The sequence below is a fragment of the Prionailurus viverrinus genome, chromosome D4, assembly GCF_022837055.1.
Source record: "Prionailurus viverrinus isolate Anna chromosome D4, UM_Priviv_1.0, whole genome shotgun sequence".
NCBI classification, from domain to species: Eukaryota; Metazoa; Chordata; class Mammalia; order Carnivora; family Felidae; genus Prionailurus; species Prionailurus viverrinus.
In genome coordinates, this window is record NC_062573.1 from 55,826,844 (window position 1) to 55,843,756 (window position 16,913).

Consider the following 16,913-nt stretch of genomic DNA (forward strand, 5'->3'; position numbering starts at 1 on the left):
ATATGTCTACTGAGTGAGCCAGCCAGGTGCCCCTCCTATTTCCCCTTTTAAATCTGCATTGAAAAAAGCTTTTATCAACTTGGAGTTTATTATGCTCAGTAGAATTCAGAACCTTAAGCCTTCTTTCTAGAAATACCAGAAGGGTATAGACTGGAGGTTTTCATTTATTTCTTATATCAACAGAAGATTTGTTGTAACCTGATCATGTAGTTGGTAAGTATCTCTACTAGGCTAGGATCCATTTTAGCAAAACTATCTTCCTTTTTTTCCATACAACAAATGACATCAGGCAAAGGAAATCATGTTATATTGTTATTAGAAAGGTTTTCCCCATTTACTTTGGTTTATGTCTTGTTCTGCTCAATGAAGACAGAATAATATAGGTGCTGTATAAGAGTTTGAGTAAACCTTACCTGCAACAACTCATTGGATTTCATGGATATAAATATATTTTGTTCCTGAAAAGATAGAAAAAGTTTATATTTTTGTGTAAGTTCCCTTTCTGGGCTTTTGTGACCCACTTGTAAAATGATGGCAGTAACAGTGTTTATCTGTTAAGATTGTGGTGAGGTTTAAATGAATATATTTAAAGTGCTTAAAACAGTGCCTGGCACATAGTAAGCACTCTTTGTGCTAGCTATTACTATACTCATCATCATCATTAAAGTTAGTATTGGTAATTACTATTACAATATGTACATATACATGTGTCTTCTCCCCCATTGCTCTTCAGCCTATTACATGGAAGGAGTTTGCAAATATCCACCCGTTTGTGCCTCTGGACCAAGCTCAAGGATATCAGCAACTTTTCCGAGAGCTTGAGAAGGACTTGTGTGAACTCACGGGCTATGACCGAATCTCTTTCCAGCCTAACAGGTAAGAGATTTCTTCTGTCATTTCATCTATCTCATGTGGTATAACACCCACTCCAAAACTTGGAGGCTTGAAAAAACAATTTATTATTTATTACTCTGAGAGTTGAGTAGACAGTTGAAATCCACTGGGGCGGATGGCTAGAAGGTCCATTGTAGTCACATTCACATAGCCAGAAAATTAGTAATAGGCAGCTGGCTGGGAGCGCAGCTGAGTATGCTGACCTGGGTCTTGGTTCTTGCCCATGTAGACTTCTCCATGTGGTTGCTCGAGTGTCATTCCTCCTGGAATGTTGTCTGGGTTCAAAATGGAGTGTTCCATAATGGAAGAATGTGGAAGCTGCAAACTCCTTAAGGCTTAGCCTCTGAAGTTTCACAATGTCATTTCCAGATGCTGTGCTACTTATTCAGCAAGTGAAAGAGTCAGCTCAGTTTGAATGCAAGAGTGGATGATACATGGGTGTGAATGTCCAGAATTGAGGTTCATTGTGGGCCGTCTTTGGAAACTAGTTACTACATCCATCAATGACATAGCATAATAATTAGAATCAAGTATACATTAACTCCTAATTGGAAGCCATGTCTCAATCCAGTAGGGTCAGGAGACCCTAGATCCTGGTTCCTTCTGTCACTAACTTTGAAAGTTCCCTGCCAGGGGCGCCTGGGTGGCTCAGTCAGTTGAGCGTCTGACTTCGGCTCAGGTCATGATCTTGTGGTCTGTGAGTTCAAGCCCCGCATCAGGCTTTGTGCTGACAGCTCAGAGCCTGGAGCCTGTTTCGGATTCTGTGTCTCCCTTTCTTTTTCTGCCCCTCCGCTGTTCATGCTCTGTCTCTCTCTGTCTCAAAAATAAATAAAACATTAAAAAAATTAAAAAAAAAAGAAAGTTCCCTGCCCGCCTCTGGCCTCTGTCTCCTTATATGTAAAGGATATGTTTTTGAAGAGTGATATTTATTTATTTATTTATTTATTTATTTATTTATTTATTTTTAGCACTCTAATTTTATTTTTTATTATTTTTTAAATTTACATCCAAACTAGTTAGCATATAGTGCAACAATGATTTCAGGAGTAGATTCCTTAGTGCCCCTTACCCATTTAGCCCATCCCCCCTCTCACAACCCCTCCCGTAACCCTCAGTTTGTTCTCCATATTTATGAGTCTCTTCTGTTTTGTCCCCCTCCCTGTTTTTATATTATTTTTGTTTCCCTTCCCTTATGTTCGTCTGTTTTGTCTCTTAAAGTCCTCATATGAGTGAAGTCATATGATTTTTGTCTTTCTCTAGTTTCACTTAGCTTAATACCCTCCAGTTCCATCCATGTAGTTGTAAATGGAAAGATTTTGTTCTTTTTTGATTGCCTAGTAATCCTCCATTGTGTGTGTATGTATATATACACCATATTTTCTTTATCCATTCATCCATCGATGGACGTTGGGCTCTTTCCATACATTGGCTATTGTTGATAATGCTGCTATAAACATGGGGGTGCATGTGTCCCTTTGAAACAGCATACTTGTATCCCGTGGATAAAGAATAACAGTGATTTTTAAAAGCAGAGGGCTCTAGCAAAATCTCCTGGGTACTTGTTAAAGATACAAATGTCTGTGTCCCTCTCCAGACCTACTAATCATAATCTCCAGCAGTTGGGACTAAGAATCTTTATTTTTAAGAAGCAAACAAGTGATTCTGATCCCTTCTGATTTCCAATCTGGAATCCACTAGGTTTGTGAGCTGTCTTCATGGGAATAGATACATCATAGATGGATAGGCAGACAAACACTACCAGCAGGAGTCCACATTTCAAGTATCTTCAGAAGAGTTGTGTTTCTGCCGCTGGCTTTTCCACCTTCCACTACTCAAGTGTTAATTTTCCACCAGCAGCCTCAACACTGGCAACACCTAGGAGCTTGTTAGAAATGCAGACTTTGTATTTCAAGATACAAAAATCAAATGATTTTAAAACTGAGACATTTATTTTCTGACTCTATGCAACAGAAAATAATCAGATCTTAGATACAGCCAAGCCCCACCTCCTGTTTGGTAAGATAGGGTATACAGCAAAGCCATGCACTCTGTAAAAACAGTACATCCTATAAAATACAAACCTTTTAGGAAGGGGGCATATACAAATGAAAGGACACAAAGATCTTTTAATAATAGCCTCTGGAACCCTGATTTTATAAATAGGAAGGAATGATATTCATGAAAGTCAGGCTTCATGCCTTCTTTAAAACAACATCATCCGGCCCCTCTTCCTTTTCAAAGGAGGAAAGGAAACTGAATGATCAGCCTGAAGAAATAATACGTTAAATAAATATTGAAAGTGAAGAAATTTTGCCCTCTAGTGATGGAATATGATTACATCTTCTGTGGATTAGTAATTTTTCAGGATTATTTTAACTCTTAAATCATTAGCTTTTGAAGCTAAATGAGGGCCAAAACAGGATTCCCAGAAGTCCGACCTACAAATGAGGAAGTTTGCCTTCCCTTAATAGAATGGTTCCCAACCCTGCATAGAAATTACTCATGTGGTGCGTATATAAAAAGATCCTGATGATCAAATCACAATCCCAAATTGAATCATAATCTTAATAGCAAAAGAGGGGTAAGGGAAGGGACACAGGCATGAGTAGTTTTTTTTTTTTAAGTTATTTATTTTGAGAAAGAAAGACAAGGCAAGGTTAAGAACTACTCTCTTAGAAGTTTCTCTGTCCTGCTCTCCTCATATGATTGGCAGTGAGTTTCATTGCCCCATTTAAGTTGTGCAGAAAATAAAGAGATCATTATCAAGATGCCTTTCCTGTCAGTGATGCCTTCTTACACTACAGAGATTCCCAGGTGTAACACTTATTTCTAGGAGCCGATTTGAAAGTGACAGTAGCTGTACCCAAAGTTGAGGCTTAAGATGAGGGATATTTCTGGTTCTTAGCAGAGGCTGCTCTGACAGGTAAGGAAATGCCCTGCTCTTTTGTTGGCCCTTCTATCAAGGGGCATGCTTCCAGAGATGAAAGTGATTTGATGTCTTAATTTGAGGAAAAGAGGAAGGGATGCACCATATATTCTATATGCAAGAGATTTTATTTTTATCTTGCTGTGACACTATCTTGGTTTACTTGTGCTAAGCTTCTCTCCACAAGTGAATTATATTTTCAGGTCTTATAACCTATGTTTGAAGTATTATAATTAGTCTACCACAGGGTTAACTGTTATTTATCATGATTTATTGCTGGCTAGTGACCAATCCAAGGTACTGATGTAGGCTTCATATTTACTGTAAGAAGTTTTCTTGAGTATTCTGTACAGAGGAAGAATTTGATGTATCGTGTCAGCCACTGAAATTATGCTCATAAAATAAAGGGTGCGGTAGCAATTATCAAGAGACTGTTACAGCAACTCCTCGGCGCCTAGGAAGAGACAAGCCACATGCACTCAGGGAATCACAAAAAACTGTTTATTGCACACCAGTGCTGGCCTAGCAGAGTCACCTCCAAAGGCTGAGCCCCAACTTTGGCATCAGTCTCCTTTTATGGCTGGGGATGGTAGGGGGTTGAGAGACAAAAGAAAAAGGGGAGGGGTCCTTTATCAGTGGTGCTACACAGGTAGTTGGTGGAGGCAGGAGGCAAACAAGATTACAGAAGCCAAAAGTATGCAAGGGGAGTATCCAGCCTCATCTGGGGTTATCTGGCTGACCCGTTTTATCTTGTTTTTCTTCTCAAGACCATTTCTTGGTGTTTTCACTTATACCTAATTGGAGTTGGTCAGTATGTCTGTAGACTAGAGTCTAGTCACCAAAATATATCTAAATGTTTCCTTTCCCTGGCACCTGTGTGGTTCAGTCGGTCAAGGTTAAGCGTCTGGCTTCCGCTCAGGTCATGATCTCACAGTTGGGAAGTTTGATTCCCCCATTGGGCTCTCTGCTGACAGCTCAGAGCCTGGAGCCTACTTTCTGTGTCTCCCCCTCTCTCTGCCCCTTCCCTGCTCACACTCTGTCTCTGTCTCTCTCAAAAATAAATAAAGACAAAAAATAAACAAATAAATAAATAAATAAAGAGTAAATGGTTCCTTTCCTTTTTTGTTACCGTATAATATTTATTTATTTATTTCAAGTTTATTTATTTTGTGAGAGTGCAAGCAGGGGAGGGGCTGAGAGAGGGGGGCAGAGGATTCAAAGCAGGCTCTGTGCTGACAGCAGGGATCCTAATGCATGGCTTGAACTCACAAACCATGAGATCATGACCTGAGCCACATTTGGACACTTATCCAACTGAACCACCCAGGCGCCGCTATTGTATACTTAAAAGTTAAATATGGCAAGAATTAGGAAGTAGCATTAGTAATGTTTTGCAACTCTAAAAATTTTTTTTGTGGTAAAATAAACATAACATGAAAATTTACCAATTAAAAATTACATTTTTAAGAATACAATTCCATGTCATGAAGTACATTTATATTGTTTTGCAACCATCAACACCATCCAACTCCAGGACTTTGTCTTCTTAAAGTTCTTTACCCATTAAACAACAACTCCCCATTTCTCTGTTACTGGCTTGTTACCACTGGCTTGTGCTATTATTTTCTTCTGCTTTTAACTTTACTACTCTAAGTATGTCATGTAGGAGGAAACACATCATGTTTTTCCTTCTATATCTGGCTTATTTTACTTAGCATAATGTCTTTATATCCATGTCTTTATCTTGTAGCATGTGTCAACATATCCTTTTTTTAAAAATATTTTTAAATGTTTATTTTTGAGAGAGAGAGAGAGAGAGACAGAGCATGAATGGGTGAGGGGCAGAGAGAGAGGGAGACGCAGAATCTGAAGCAGGCTCCAGGCTCTGAGCTGTCAGCATAGAGCCCAACATGGGCCTTGACCTCACTAACTGCGAGATCTTGACCTGAACCCAAGCTGGATGCTCAACCAACTGAGCCACTCAGGCGCCCCTCAACATATCCTTTTTAAAGCTGATCAATATTTCACTGTATGTATATATTACATTTTGTTTATCTTTTCATTTATTGATGGACATTTGTGTTGTTCCCACCTTTTGGCTATTGTGAATATTGTTACTATGAAAATTGGTACATACATCCCTGAGTCCCCGGTTTTAATTCTTGGGGTATATGCTCAAGTGTGACATTGGATATATGGTGACTCAGTTTAATTTTTTGAGGAATGGCCATACTGTTTTATATATGTATGCAGAGTTATAGTTCAAAAGAGGTAAAGAAAAGAATAGGTATCTCAAGTTCAATACTTTTTGTCCTTATCCTTTTTTAGATTACGAAAAACCTTTTTAAACCATGATATATGTTTAATATATAATCTAAAAAGAAGTTAATTTAAAAAAATGAAAAGAAGTTAATTTTATTTGGGGGACATGTGTATTATGAAATAATTAAATGCAATGTAAGACCCTTGCAGATTCATTTCTAGCCTGGGTGACCTGATCTCAGAGGATTTCTCCGTCAGCTGATGGCATGATGAAGCCAGCTTCGAAGCTTGCCCTCAGGTTGGAGGCAAACCATATACTACCTCAGTTTTAGGAGCAACTCAGTACTCAAAGTGTGAAAGGCTCATAACAAAGGGAAAGGAACCAAGCTCTGCAGAAGAGAATAATATTGAACTTGAAATACAACTCTGGTTCTAATAGGCCTGTATAAGAGAACTATATTTTCAGGGACAAACCTGAGTGTTTGTGCATATATGGCCCTGACTTCTATACCTCATCTTTGCTGCTAGGCCCTTCAATAGTGTCCAGATCCAGTACACTTCTATCTACATTATGCTTACAGGAGGCTTTTGTTCCTTCTCTAATAGTTTATGCCTGGATATAGACTTGCTTTCTTGTCAGAGGATTTTTCTCTGAAAGGAAATTCAGCAGCTCAAAGTTGTAAGGATAGCACCCACAATGTGTGGAGGCCTCCAAACCTCTGTTATATGGCTTCCTCCTTAGTGATGATGTAGGCATCTGTCCTATACAGCAAGAAAGCAAATGTTATGTTATTGATCTGAGTGAGGTTTAATTGAGGAATGGCCAGTGATTATAGTTGATAAAGGATTTTATTATGATAAATTGTGGCATAAAATCTTTTGTTCATGTGACTAAACCTTTATTAGGTCTATTTTCTGGGATTCCTAAGATCCCAAAGGTGTTTAAAAGACTTGAAACAAAAATGTCAAGAAACTTGTCCCCCTTTCTCCTATTTATTTGCTCAATCTACAAACCTGGAGAGCATTTCCAGTTTGGTGAAGAAAATCGCCATAAAATATTTAATTACCTTTCCATTTTCCATTGTGCCCAGTGTGGCTTGCTTTGACTTGTTCCCCATTACACTGTGACACTCTTAAAATCATTCAGCAGCTCACAAATACACTCCAGGAATTGCTGGTTAATGTAATGCTGGGTAATGTAATGTTTGAGGCACACAGCAACAATAATTAACACCTTCCACAGATATCTAATGTGAAATACAATCTGGAATTACTATTAGCTCCTTTGGCTTATAAGAGTGAATAAGTTGCTTTTGTCTTTAAAAGCAGCAAACTATGATCTTGAATGTAGATTGAGGCTGGCAGTTGCTTTTCCAGAATCTCCAGGAAGGTTCTTCTTCTTTTTTTAAGTTTATTCATTTATTTTGAGAGAGAGCAAGCACAAGTAGTGGAGGGCAGAGAGAGGGAGAGAGAGAATCCCAAGCAGGCTTCACACTGTTAGTATGGAGCCTGACTCGTGGCTTGAATTCAAGAGCCTTGAGATTATGACCTGAGCTGAAACCAAGTGTCAGAAATACTTAACCAACTGAGCCACCCAGGCTCCCCTTCCCTGGAGGTTCTTAAATAAAGGTGTAAACAGGGCATAATCTATGAATCTCAAACTTTATTGTGCATGAGAATCACCTGGGGGAGCTCATTAACTTGCTAGCTTCACAGCCAGAGTTTGATTCAGTAAGTCTAGTTTGGAGCCTGAGAATTTTGCATTTCTAACAAGTATCTGGATGATGCTAATGTGCTGTTTTAACTACCATCCTGGGAAAACCACTGGGGTTACAGAGATTCATAGTCCTGGCTGTATGTTAGAATTACTTGGGGAGACTCTGAAGAATACTGATGCTCTTCTCACTCCACAAACTAGTTGCATCAGAATTTCCCCTTAGGGTGGAGTTCAGGAATCAAGGTTTTTATTTATTTTTTTAATTTTTTTTTTAACGTTTATTTATTTTTGGGACAGAGAGACAGAGCATGAACGGGGGAGGGGCAGAGAGAGAGGGAGACACAGAATCAGAAACAGGCTCCAGGCTCCGAGCCATCAGCCCAGAGCCTGACGCGGGGCTCGAACTCACGGACCGCGAGATCGTGACCTGGCTGAAGTCGGACGCTTAACCGACTGCGCCACCCAGGCGCCCCAGGAATCAAGGTTTTTAAAACTCTTCCTGGGTGATTCTAATGTGCATCACTGAGGTGGAAAGTGTGTTGCCCTGAAAGAACACCAAAGAGGAAGGTTTAGTTAGATGATTAATATCTTCCAGTGGACTGAACTTTGAAACTGCCCTTTGAAGACTAAGTCATGACCACCATGTGTGTATCAGGACAGTTTACAGTAAGGAGAATCAAAACACTTGATGGTTGTTACCTCCCACACCCCCATTCTTGAGCTCATAATTGATTAATTAGCTCTAACATGACTGATACCATTGATAATCTCTGATAATGCTTTCCTACTGAGCCTGGTGCAGCTTCAGAACCCTCCTATCAGAGAGCTCCAGGAAGCCAGATATCAGAGACCTCTGGTCAGAGACTGATTTCCTAAAGAAGTACTCAGAACACCTGGAGGAAGAGAAAGAAGGGTGAAGGATGAAGAGAACCATCTTTGGGGACACAGAAAATAGTGAGGAGAAGGACCTCCCCTCCCCCAATTTCCTTAACTCTCAAAAGCATATTTTGATTTTTGCAGTTTGTAAGGCTTGGAGCAGTGGTTTTTGCACTTGGTCACACCCTCAGAATTTCTGACTCAGTACTTCAGAACTTGAATTTCTATCAAGTTCCCAGGTGATGCTGATGCTTTGGAGATTTAAGTTTGAGAACCATTGCTTTAACATACTCTTCGGATATCACAATGGTTAGAACAGCTGGATCTATGCAGATGTTTCTTGACAGAAACTGAAGGTTAAGTATAGAATTCAGCTTAAGTCAAATCAGATATAGACTGGGGTGCCTGGGTGGCTCAGTTGGTTAAGCGGCCGACTTCATCTCAGGTCATGATCTCATGGTCTGTGGGTTCCAGCCCCACGTAGGGCTCTTTGCTGGCAGTCCACAGCCTGAAGCCTGCTTCCGATTCTGCGTCTCCCTCTCTCTCTGCCCCTCCCCTGCTTGCTCCCTGTCTCTCTCTCTCTCTCCCTCAAATAATAAACATTAAAAAATTTTTAAGTCAGATACAGATTGGTAAGAACATTCCAGAATGATACATTGAGATTTTTATTATAAGCTCATTGGAATGGAGATCCAGGCAGTGTTTGGGTACTTGAGGTAAGCAACAGAATTAGACTGATTAATATCCTATTGCTTCCAAGGTATGTTTATTGGAAAAATTGTCAGTCACCCTATTTATTCCATTCATAAGATAGGAATCAATGCCATTTTTTACTTTATTTTCTTGGAGGTGTCTTAGGATGTTGCCATGGACTAAAGTGGGTCATTTTGAAGCAGTGGCTGTTTTGATCATCTTACTGGGATCAGTTTTACCATGTCAGTTTCTTTTTTTCTTCTCTTTTCTTTTGAGATCGCAAGTGAGCAAGGGGACAGAGAGAGAGAGAGAGAGAGAGAGAAAGAAATTGAGCTAGCCCAAAGTGGGGCTCCAGCCCATGAACCATGAGATCATGACCTGAGCCAAAGTCAGATTCTTCCCACCAGGCATCCCATCATGTCAGTTTCTTAGCTAATGTTTCACTTGGTCACTTCCCAAGCACTTGGTGGTATTATTAAAGTGTTTGGTTGAGGGGAGTTTGACATCAAAACATATATCACAGGGGCACCTGGATGACACAATTGTTTAAACATCTGACTCTTGATCTCATCTCAGGTCATGATCTCACGGTTCCTGGGGTCAAGCCCTGCATCGGGCTCGTGCACTGATGGTGCCGAGCCTGTTGGGATTCTGTCTCTCCTCTCTGACTCTACCCAGCTTGTGCTTTTCTCTCTCTCTCTGAAAACAAATAAATAAACGTTAATTAAAAAAAAATTATAAAATTAAAAAAAAACATATCATTAATAGTGTTTCCTTTTGGAGAATTAGATGGGGAAGAATGGGAGAAGGTTGCTTTTTTTTTATTGATGCAAATTTTTTAAACACATGAATGTTTTATTTTATAATAAAAAACTTTCAAATCCACCTATGAATTAGGTGACAATACCCAAGGGAGGCTTGCAGCAGAGAACAAATCAGGGTTACTCCAGGTGAAGGGTCACCACTATCACTGGAAAATCTGTGACTGTCCCACTTCTTGGGTCATTTCCTCCAGATTATGAAGTTCCAGGCTGTGGGAGTTTCCTCTATGCTGTGATTGGGTCACATGTTCAATAACTTGTTAATGGACAGTGATTGGGAATGTTTGCTCCCTTCCTACTTCTTTTTTTTTTTTTTTTAATTTATTTTTTGAGAGAGACAGCATGAATGGGGGAGGGGTTGGGAGAGGGGGAAACACAGAATCCGAAGCAGACTCCAGGCTCTGAGCTGTCAGCACAAAGCCTGACGTGAGGTCCGAACTCACAAATTGTGAGATCATGACCTGAACTGAAGTCAAACGCTTAACTGACTGAGCCACCCAGGCGCCCCTGCCCACCCCCCCCCCCAATTTTTAAGATAAAAACCTTCTTTAAAAAAATTTTTTTACATTTATTTTTGAGAGAGAGAGAACGTGAGCAGGGAAGGGTAGGAGAGAGTGGGAGATCCAGAATCCATAGCAGGCTCCAGGCTCAGTCAGAGTCTGATGCAGGGCTTGAACTCACAGTGAGATCATGACCTGAGCTGAAGTTGGACTAGTAACCAACTGAGCCCCCCAGGTGCCCCCAAAATCCATTCATTATCTTAACCCATCTTTAGTTTTATGCTTAAGGAGTGCTAAGCTTTCTACCTGTGACTACTCGCCGTGAATGTTCTCCACAATCATCTGTATGAGTAGGCCTTATTCCTTCTTCATCATTGATTGTTAGATCATCTGCAGTCATATTTCTAACATCTAGCAGAAGTCTTTAAGTCTCCCTTGGGATTCATCTTGTGTGAAGGTCCAATAAAAATTTTTTCCACAGGTCTAAAAACTAAACCTTTCCAGGTAGAACTAAGTTGCAATATTTCTAAATCCCAGGGTTCTTAGCAAAGATGAAGGTAAAGTGATAAAAATCATTGACATTTGTGTCCTTGAATTCTAGTTCTAGTCTCTTTCTAGCAAAAGAGCTGTAGTGTCATCCTGTTTCTGTCATGCCATCTTCAAATTCTACCCTCTTCCTCTCCCCCCCAAACCTTTTGCTAAGTTCACACTGACTAGGATTGCACTTAGAATTCTACACTGATACTAATAGTCTAGTTTAATCATTACAAAACTGTTGAATCCCATCAACTGCATTTTATTTTCACCTTGTGGAACATTGTACTTGTTCTAGCTTCTTATAGTCTATGACTTATAGATTTTTTGTGCAATGAGTCTGTGTTTTGGAGGATGTTGTCTGCTAGACTTCGCTCATTTTGTGTTTAGCAGTACAATATGTAGCAGTTCTTTCACCAGCCTGAATATATGCCATGACTGGAGGATGTTGTTTTTCTAAGACAATTTAAGCTTATGCTTACTTGACACTTTTGTGGGTCTGAGGCTCCCCACCCACTAGTGTCCTCCTTTCTGTGGCCAACTCTGCAGATCCAAGCCACCAACCACTTCAATTTAAATGGATGTAAGAAAACCACTGTTTTTGCTGTGTTTTTTCTCCACATGTAGTGGTTTTCTGATGGACTCTCAATCTGGGTTATGGAGATAAGCAGTTATTTTTCATAATACTTTTCCATCAACATGTGGCACTAATTCCTCTTATTTTAATAGAACCCCAATAATAAGCCTTTGTGGCATTTATTTATTTATTTATTAAGGTTTTTTAAAAAAAATTATTAATTTTGACAGAAAGCATAAGTGGGATAAGGGCAGAGGGATGGAGAAAGAATCCCAAGCAAGTTCCGTGCTGTCAATGCCAGCCCATCTAGGGGCTCTATCTCATGAACGGTGCGATCATGACCTGAGCCAAAATCAAGAGTTGACACTTAACCGAGTGAGCCACTCAGGCGCTCCTCATGTGGCATTTAGTTTTAAGTTGCCACATCTAGCATTTAGGATCATCCGTAGGATAATGCCTCTTTCTTGGATTACTGGCTCACAGTTCCATTCTCTTTCATTCCTGTTCTGAATACCTTGATTGGTTTCCAACAAGATAAGATGAGTAGAAGTCATGAGAAAAAAATAGAGGTAAGTATAGAATCCATTTGTTGAGTCCCCTTTCCATGGAAGAAAGGATATCAATGTTGACTGCTTCGGCTGGAGATGGGAACTAAATTTTGGGGTTTTTTTTGTTTTTGTTTGTTTTGTTTTTTTCTACCAACTTTTTTGGCTATTTTATTTTATTTTCTAATTTTTTTAATATGAAATTTATTGTCAAATTGGTTTCCATACAACACCCAGTGCTCATCACAACAGGTGCCCTCCTCAATGCCTATCACCCACTTTCCCCTCCCCCCTACCCCCACACCAACCCTCAGTTTGTTCTCAGTATTTAAGAGTCTCTTATAGTTTGCCTCCCTCCTTCTCCGTAACTTTTTTCCCCTCCTTCTCCTCTTCTGGTCTTCTGTTGAGTTTCTCAGGATCCACATATGAGGGAAAACATATGGTATCTGTCTTTCTCTGCCTGACTTATTTCACCTAGCATAACACTCTCCAGTTCCATCCATGTTACTACAAATGGCCAGATTTCATTTTTTCTCATTGCCACGTAGTATCCCATTGTATATTTAAACCACATCTTCTTAATCCATTCGTCAGTTGATGGACATTTAGGCTCTTTCCATGATTTGGCCATGGGAACTAAGTTTTGAACAAAGTCCATGCAGAGTACTGTTATATATGCTGAGAACTATATCCTACCCTCAGGGCTTACACTCTAATTGAGATAAGACAGGCACACAAAGTACATTGGAGTTCTAAAATAATTTTCAATGTACAGTGCACTTATAGGATTGTGTTATAACAGTAACAAAATACTGAGTGCATATGGGTACAATTATTATCCCTATTTTAGAGATGAGGAAACAGAGGCTAGGTAACTTGGTATTGGTGGTTTGCTGAAGCATATTCATTTTTCTGTTTCCAAAATAAAAAGTGAGCAACAACTTGTTTTTCCAAAGACAGGAAAATGGAAGACTCATGTCTGCCTACCTCCCTGGAAGAGGGAAGAGGCAGACCTCAGTGTAAGTGACAAGAAACTTATTATATGTGTTAGCCAACCCTCCCTAGTTCGACAAGGGTTATGTGAAAGAAAATCACAGCTCTGAATCCTTTGGGAAGCACAATGTGCTCGGAGAAACAGTACTGCTCTCAGGGGAAACATGAGGCTCCTTGAGAGGCCAACTTGTACTGAAGTCTAATTCTGTCACTGTTGGCCATGTGGGCATGTAACACTTTAACCTCAGTTTCTTCATGTACATAACGGGGGTGATGGACCTATCATATGGGGGTATTGGGAGGATTAAATAAGGACTAAATAAGATGATGTAAAATGCTTTAGTGGCAACCCCCACAACAAGGGCTACCATTTCTCTGTACTCTGTGCAGAGTGCCTGTTAAGTAGGAAGTGTTTAATTAATGGAGCAATTTATACTTACTATTACTATTACTTAGCTAATCTACCCTATCCTATTGCTTTGCAAGTCACCACTTTCTCTTTCTCCAGCCAGGCTATCAGCCCCAGATACTTCCCTGTTATCTCTCCTGACCTAAGTCCTCAATTCTGCTGTTTCCTAACACCAGACCATCAGTGTCCCCACAGTAATTTGAAAACATTTCAAATCCAACTGGTTTTGTCCTGGTGTTCTCTCAAAATAAAACAAACAAGGAAACAAACAAACAAAAAAAACCAAAATAAAAATAGTGCTCCAAATTTTATCTTTTGGTTTAAAAAAATTTTTTTTAATGTTCATTCATTTTTGAGAGACAGAGCGTGAGTGGGGTAGTGGCAGAGAGAGAGGGAGATACAGAATATGAAGCAGGCTCCAGGCTCTGACCTGTCAGCACAGAGCACATCGTGGGGCTCGAACTCACAAACTGCAAGATCATGACCTGAGTCAAAGTTGGACGCTTAACCCAATGAGCCACCCATCACCCCTAGCTTTTAGAAGTTTTTTAAATTTAGAAATTTACCTTATTCTTACAACTTGTAGAGTGTTATCTCAGTATTATGGGATGATTAGAAAGGATGAACACCCAAACCACTGGGTCTTCTACAGGATTAAGGGATGGTGTAATTTTGCAAAATAGAGGAAATAACCACTTTGAATGGGATTTAAAAACTCACTTCCCTTTCCTTCTGCAAAGACTACTGAGAACATTAAGTAACAGTTTATGATTGACTCAGTATTGCTCACTGGACTGTTATTAAGTGTGCTCTTAAATTGTTGCCTTCAAGGACTGCCTAGTTGGGTATGGACAGCTTCTAGCTGCCACATGCATGGGGGCGTGGCAAAGCTCACCTAAGAATAAAGGACTATTGCCACACTCAAAGGACATAGTTCCTTTGGGGTAATATCATCACTGATTATATATGTGGTATGGACAAATTTTGGTTTTAGGTGTAATAATTGTAATTAATGTTATTAAAAATTGTTCTCCTTGGGGCGCCTGGGTGGCGCAGTCGGTTAAGCGTCCGACTTCAGCCAGGTCACGATCTCGCGGTCCGTGAGTTCCAGCCCCGCGTCAGGCTCTGGGCTGATGGCTCAGAGCCTGGAGACTGTTTCCGATTCTGTTTCTCCCTCTCTCTCTGCCCCTCCCCCATTCATGCTCTGTCTCTCTCTGTCCCAAAAATAAACGTTGAAAAAAAAAATTAAAAAAAATTGTTCTCCTTGAAAGATACACACTGACATTTGAATTGATAAAATGATGTGATACTTGAGTTTTGCTTCAAAACAATCTAGTTCAGGAGGTGTCTAGTTGGCTCAGTAGGTAGAGCATGCAACTCTTGATCTCTGGGCTGTGAGTTCAAGCCCCCTGTTGGGTGTGGAGCCCACCTAATAAAAATAATCTAGTTCAGAGTGAGGGGGTTAGTGTGGGATATGGTTGGAAAAAGATTGACCATACCCAAGAATTGTTAAACCTGGATAATACGTATATGGCAGCTCCTTATATTCTACTATTTTTGTGTGATTTTTGAAATTTTCTGTAATAGAATTCGTAGATACATGGTACTGAGCAAGGTTTGAAAGGCCCATTTCTGAGTAGGAGTAGATGAGCTTTAGTACACGGACTGAGTGCCATTCTGTGGTCATTCAAGAGCTTTTAGGTTGTGCAGAGATCCTAGGTGAGCTTTCCATGGTGTCTGGTAGTGCCTTTTTGTCAAATGGAGAACATGCAGTCCCTGCCCAGTGAATAGTGAATGAGTCAATGAAAGCAAAGAGGCCCAAAGCCCTGACCCTTCTCTTCTTGTCTTTGCAGCGGAGCCCAGGGGGAATATGCTGGGTTGGCCACTATCCGAGCTTACCTCGAGGGGAAAGGAGAGGGACACAGGACAGTAAGTATGAGCAGGTGGTGCTTGCCCACCATCAGGGGGCAGTGGGTCCAGCTCTCAGAGTCCCTTTTCTTTTGTGGTGCACTCCTTCTAAGCCTTCTTGGAAGCAGCTAGGGAACATATAATCAAGAAACAGATTTCCCTGAACTGGCCATTACGATCCTTGCCCCGGAGACACTTCCACAGACCATTTTGAGGGAAAACATTTGAAAATAAAGGTTTTTGTTCAAGCCCAGTCTGTAAAAGTCAGCCAGTTGGCCATGGAACTGCTTTCCACAGGTTGCAAAGGATGGAAGGGGCAGGAATGTTACCCTTCCAGGTCTCTTCTCCCTTGTGTAGTCCTGGCCCTACACCTGGACAAAGGGTAGGGACTTGCCTTTAATTCTTCTGTAACCCCTACTGTGACTAGACACAGTTCTGATCATATGTATGCTCAAAAAATGTTTATTGAGGGGCACCTGGCTGGCTCAGTCAGTAGAGCACGCAACTCTTTATCTCAGGATCATGAGTTTGAGCCCCACGTTGGCTATAGAGATTACTAAAAAAAAATTTTTTTTTATAAAATATTTATTGAATAAGTAAATTCCCTATTGAGGATTGTCATCTCTAAGCAGCAAAAGAAGATGGTGGAGCAGAGTTCATGGTTCTGCTTCAGTTTTTGCTTTCAATATGGGAGTCTAGTCTCCAGGGTCCAAACTGCTTGTGGAGCCTGTTTAGGGACCCACAGGTGCTAATGGGCTTGACTGGACTCCACTAATCTCCAGGTAGCAGTGCCTCTAGTAGTTGATCTGACATAGGCTTCAGAGTGTGGCGAATGAGCCTGTTTCTGAGGTCTTCATTTTGGTGTTGACCAACACTGAGTGAGAACTTCCACTGAGTTGTGGAGGTGGAGTTCTTAGAGGGAGCAGTGGGTAGGGGTCGGGAGCAGGATAAAAGTGACTGCCCATCCCAGGAGACTTAGAAAAGGGTGCCAGGCTAGTTCTGGTTGCCCAAGTTAGTGGGAGTGCAGAAGCTGGTGGCCCTATCTCAGTCCATTTCTGGGTATATTAAAACTAGAAGATTATTTGTGGCTAGTTGCCGGTATTTTGCAATGGAGAATCTGAAAGCTGTTATACTTCACTTTCAAAAACAGAGGGAAAAAAGAATTTTCTTTCTCCTCCTGTTTATCCATCCTGATTTCACAGGTATGTTTTCTCAGGCCTTTGTCCTAGTTGGGGAGTAGAACTAGTTTTCAAAAATC

At 40.5% G+C, this 16,913-nt stretch overlaps 1 protein-coding gene across 1 annotated transcript in view; it reads left to right on the forward strand.

Moving 5' to 3' along the window:
• Positions 1-16,913, forward strand: part of GLDC (glycine decarboxylase) — a 98,393-nt gene that overhangs the window by 55,043 nt on the left and 26,437 nt on the right. The window contains exons 15-16 of the mRNA XM_047831420.1: positions 734-876; positions 15,601-15,676. Coding sequence (XP_047687376.1) covers positions 734-876; positions 15,601-15,676 — 219 coding nt within the window. The remainder of the gene's footprint in view (positions 1-733; positions 877-15,600; positions 15,677-16,913) is intronic.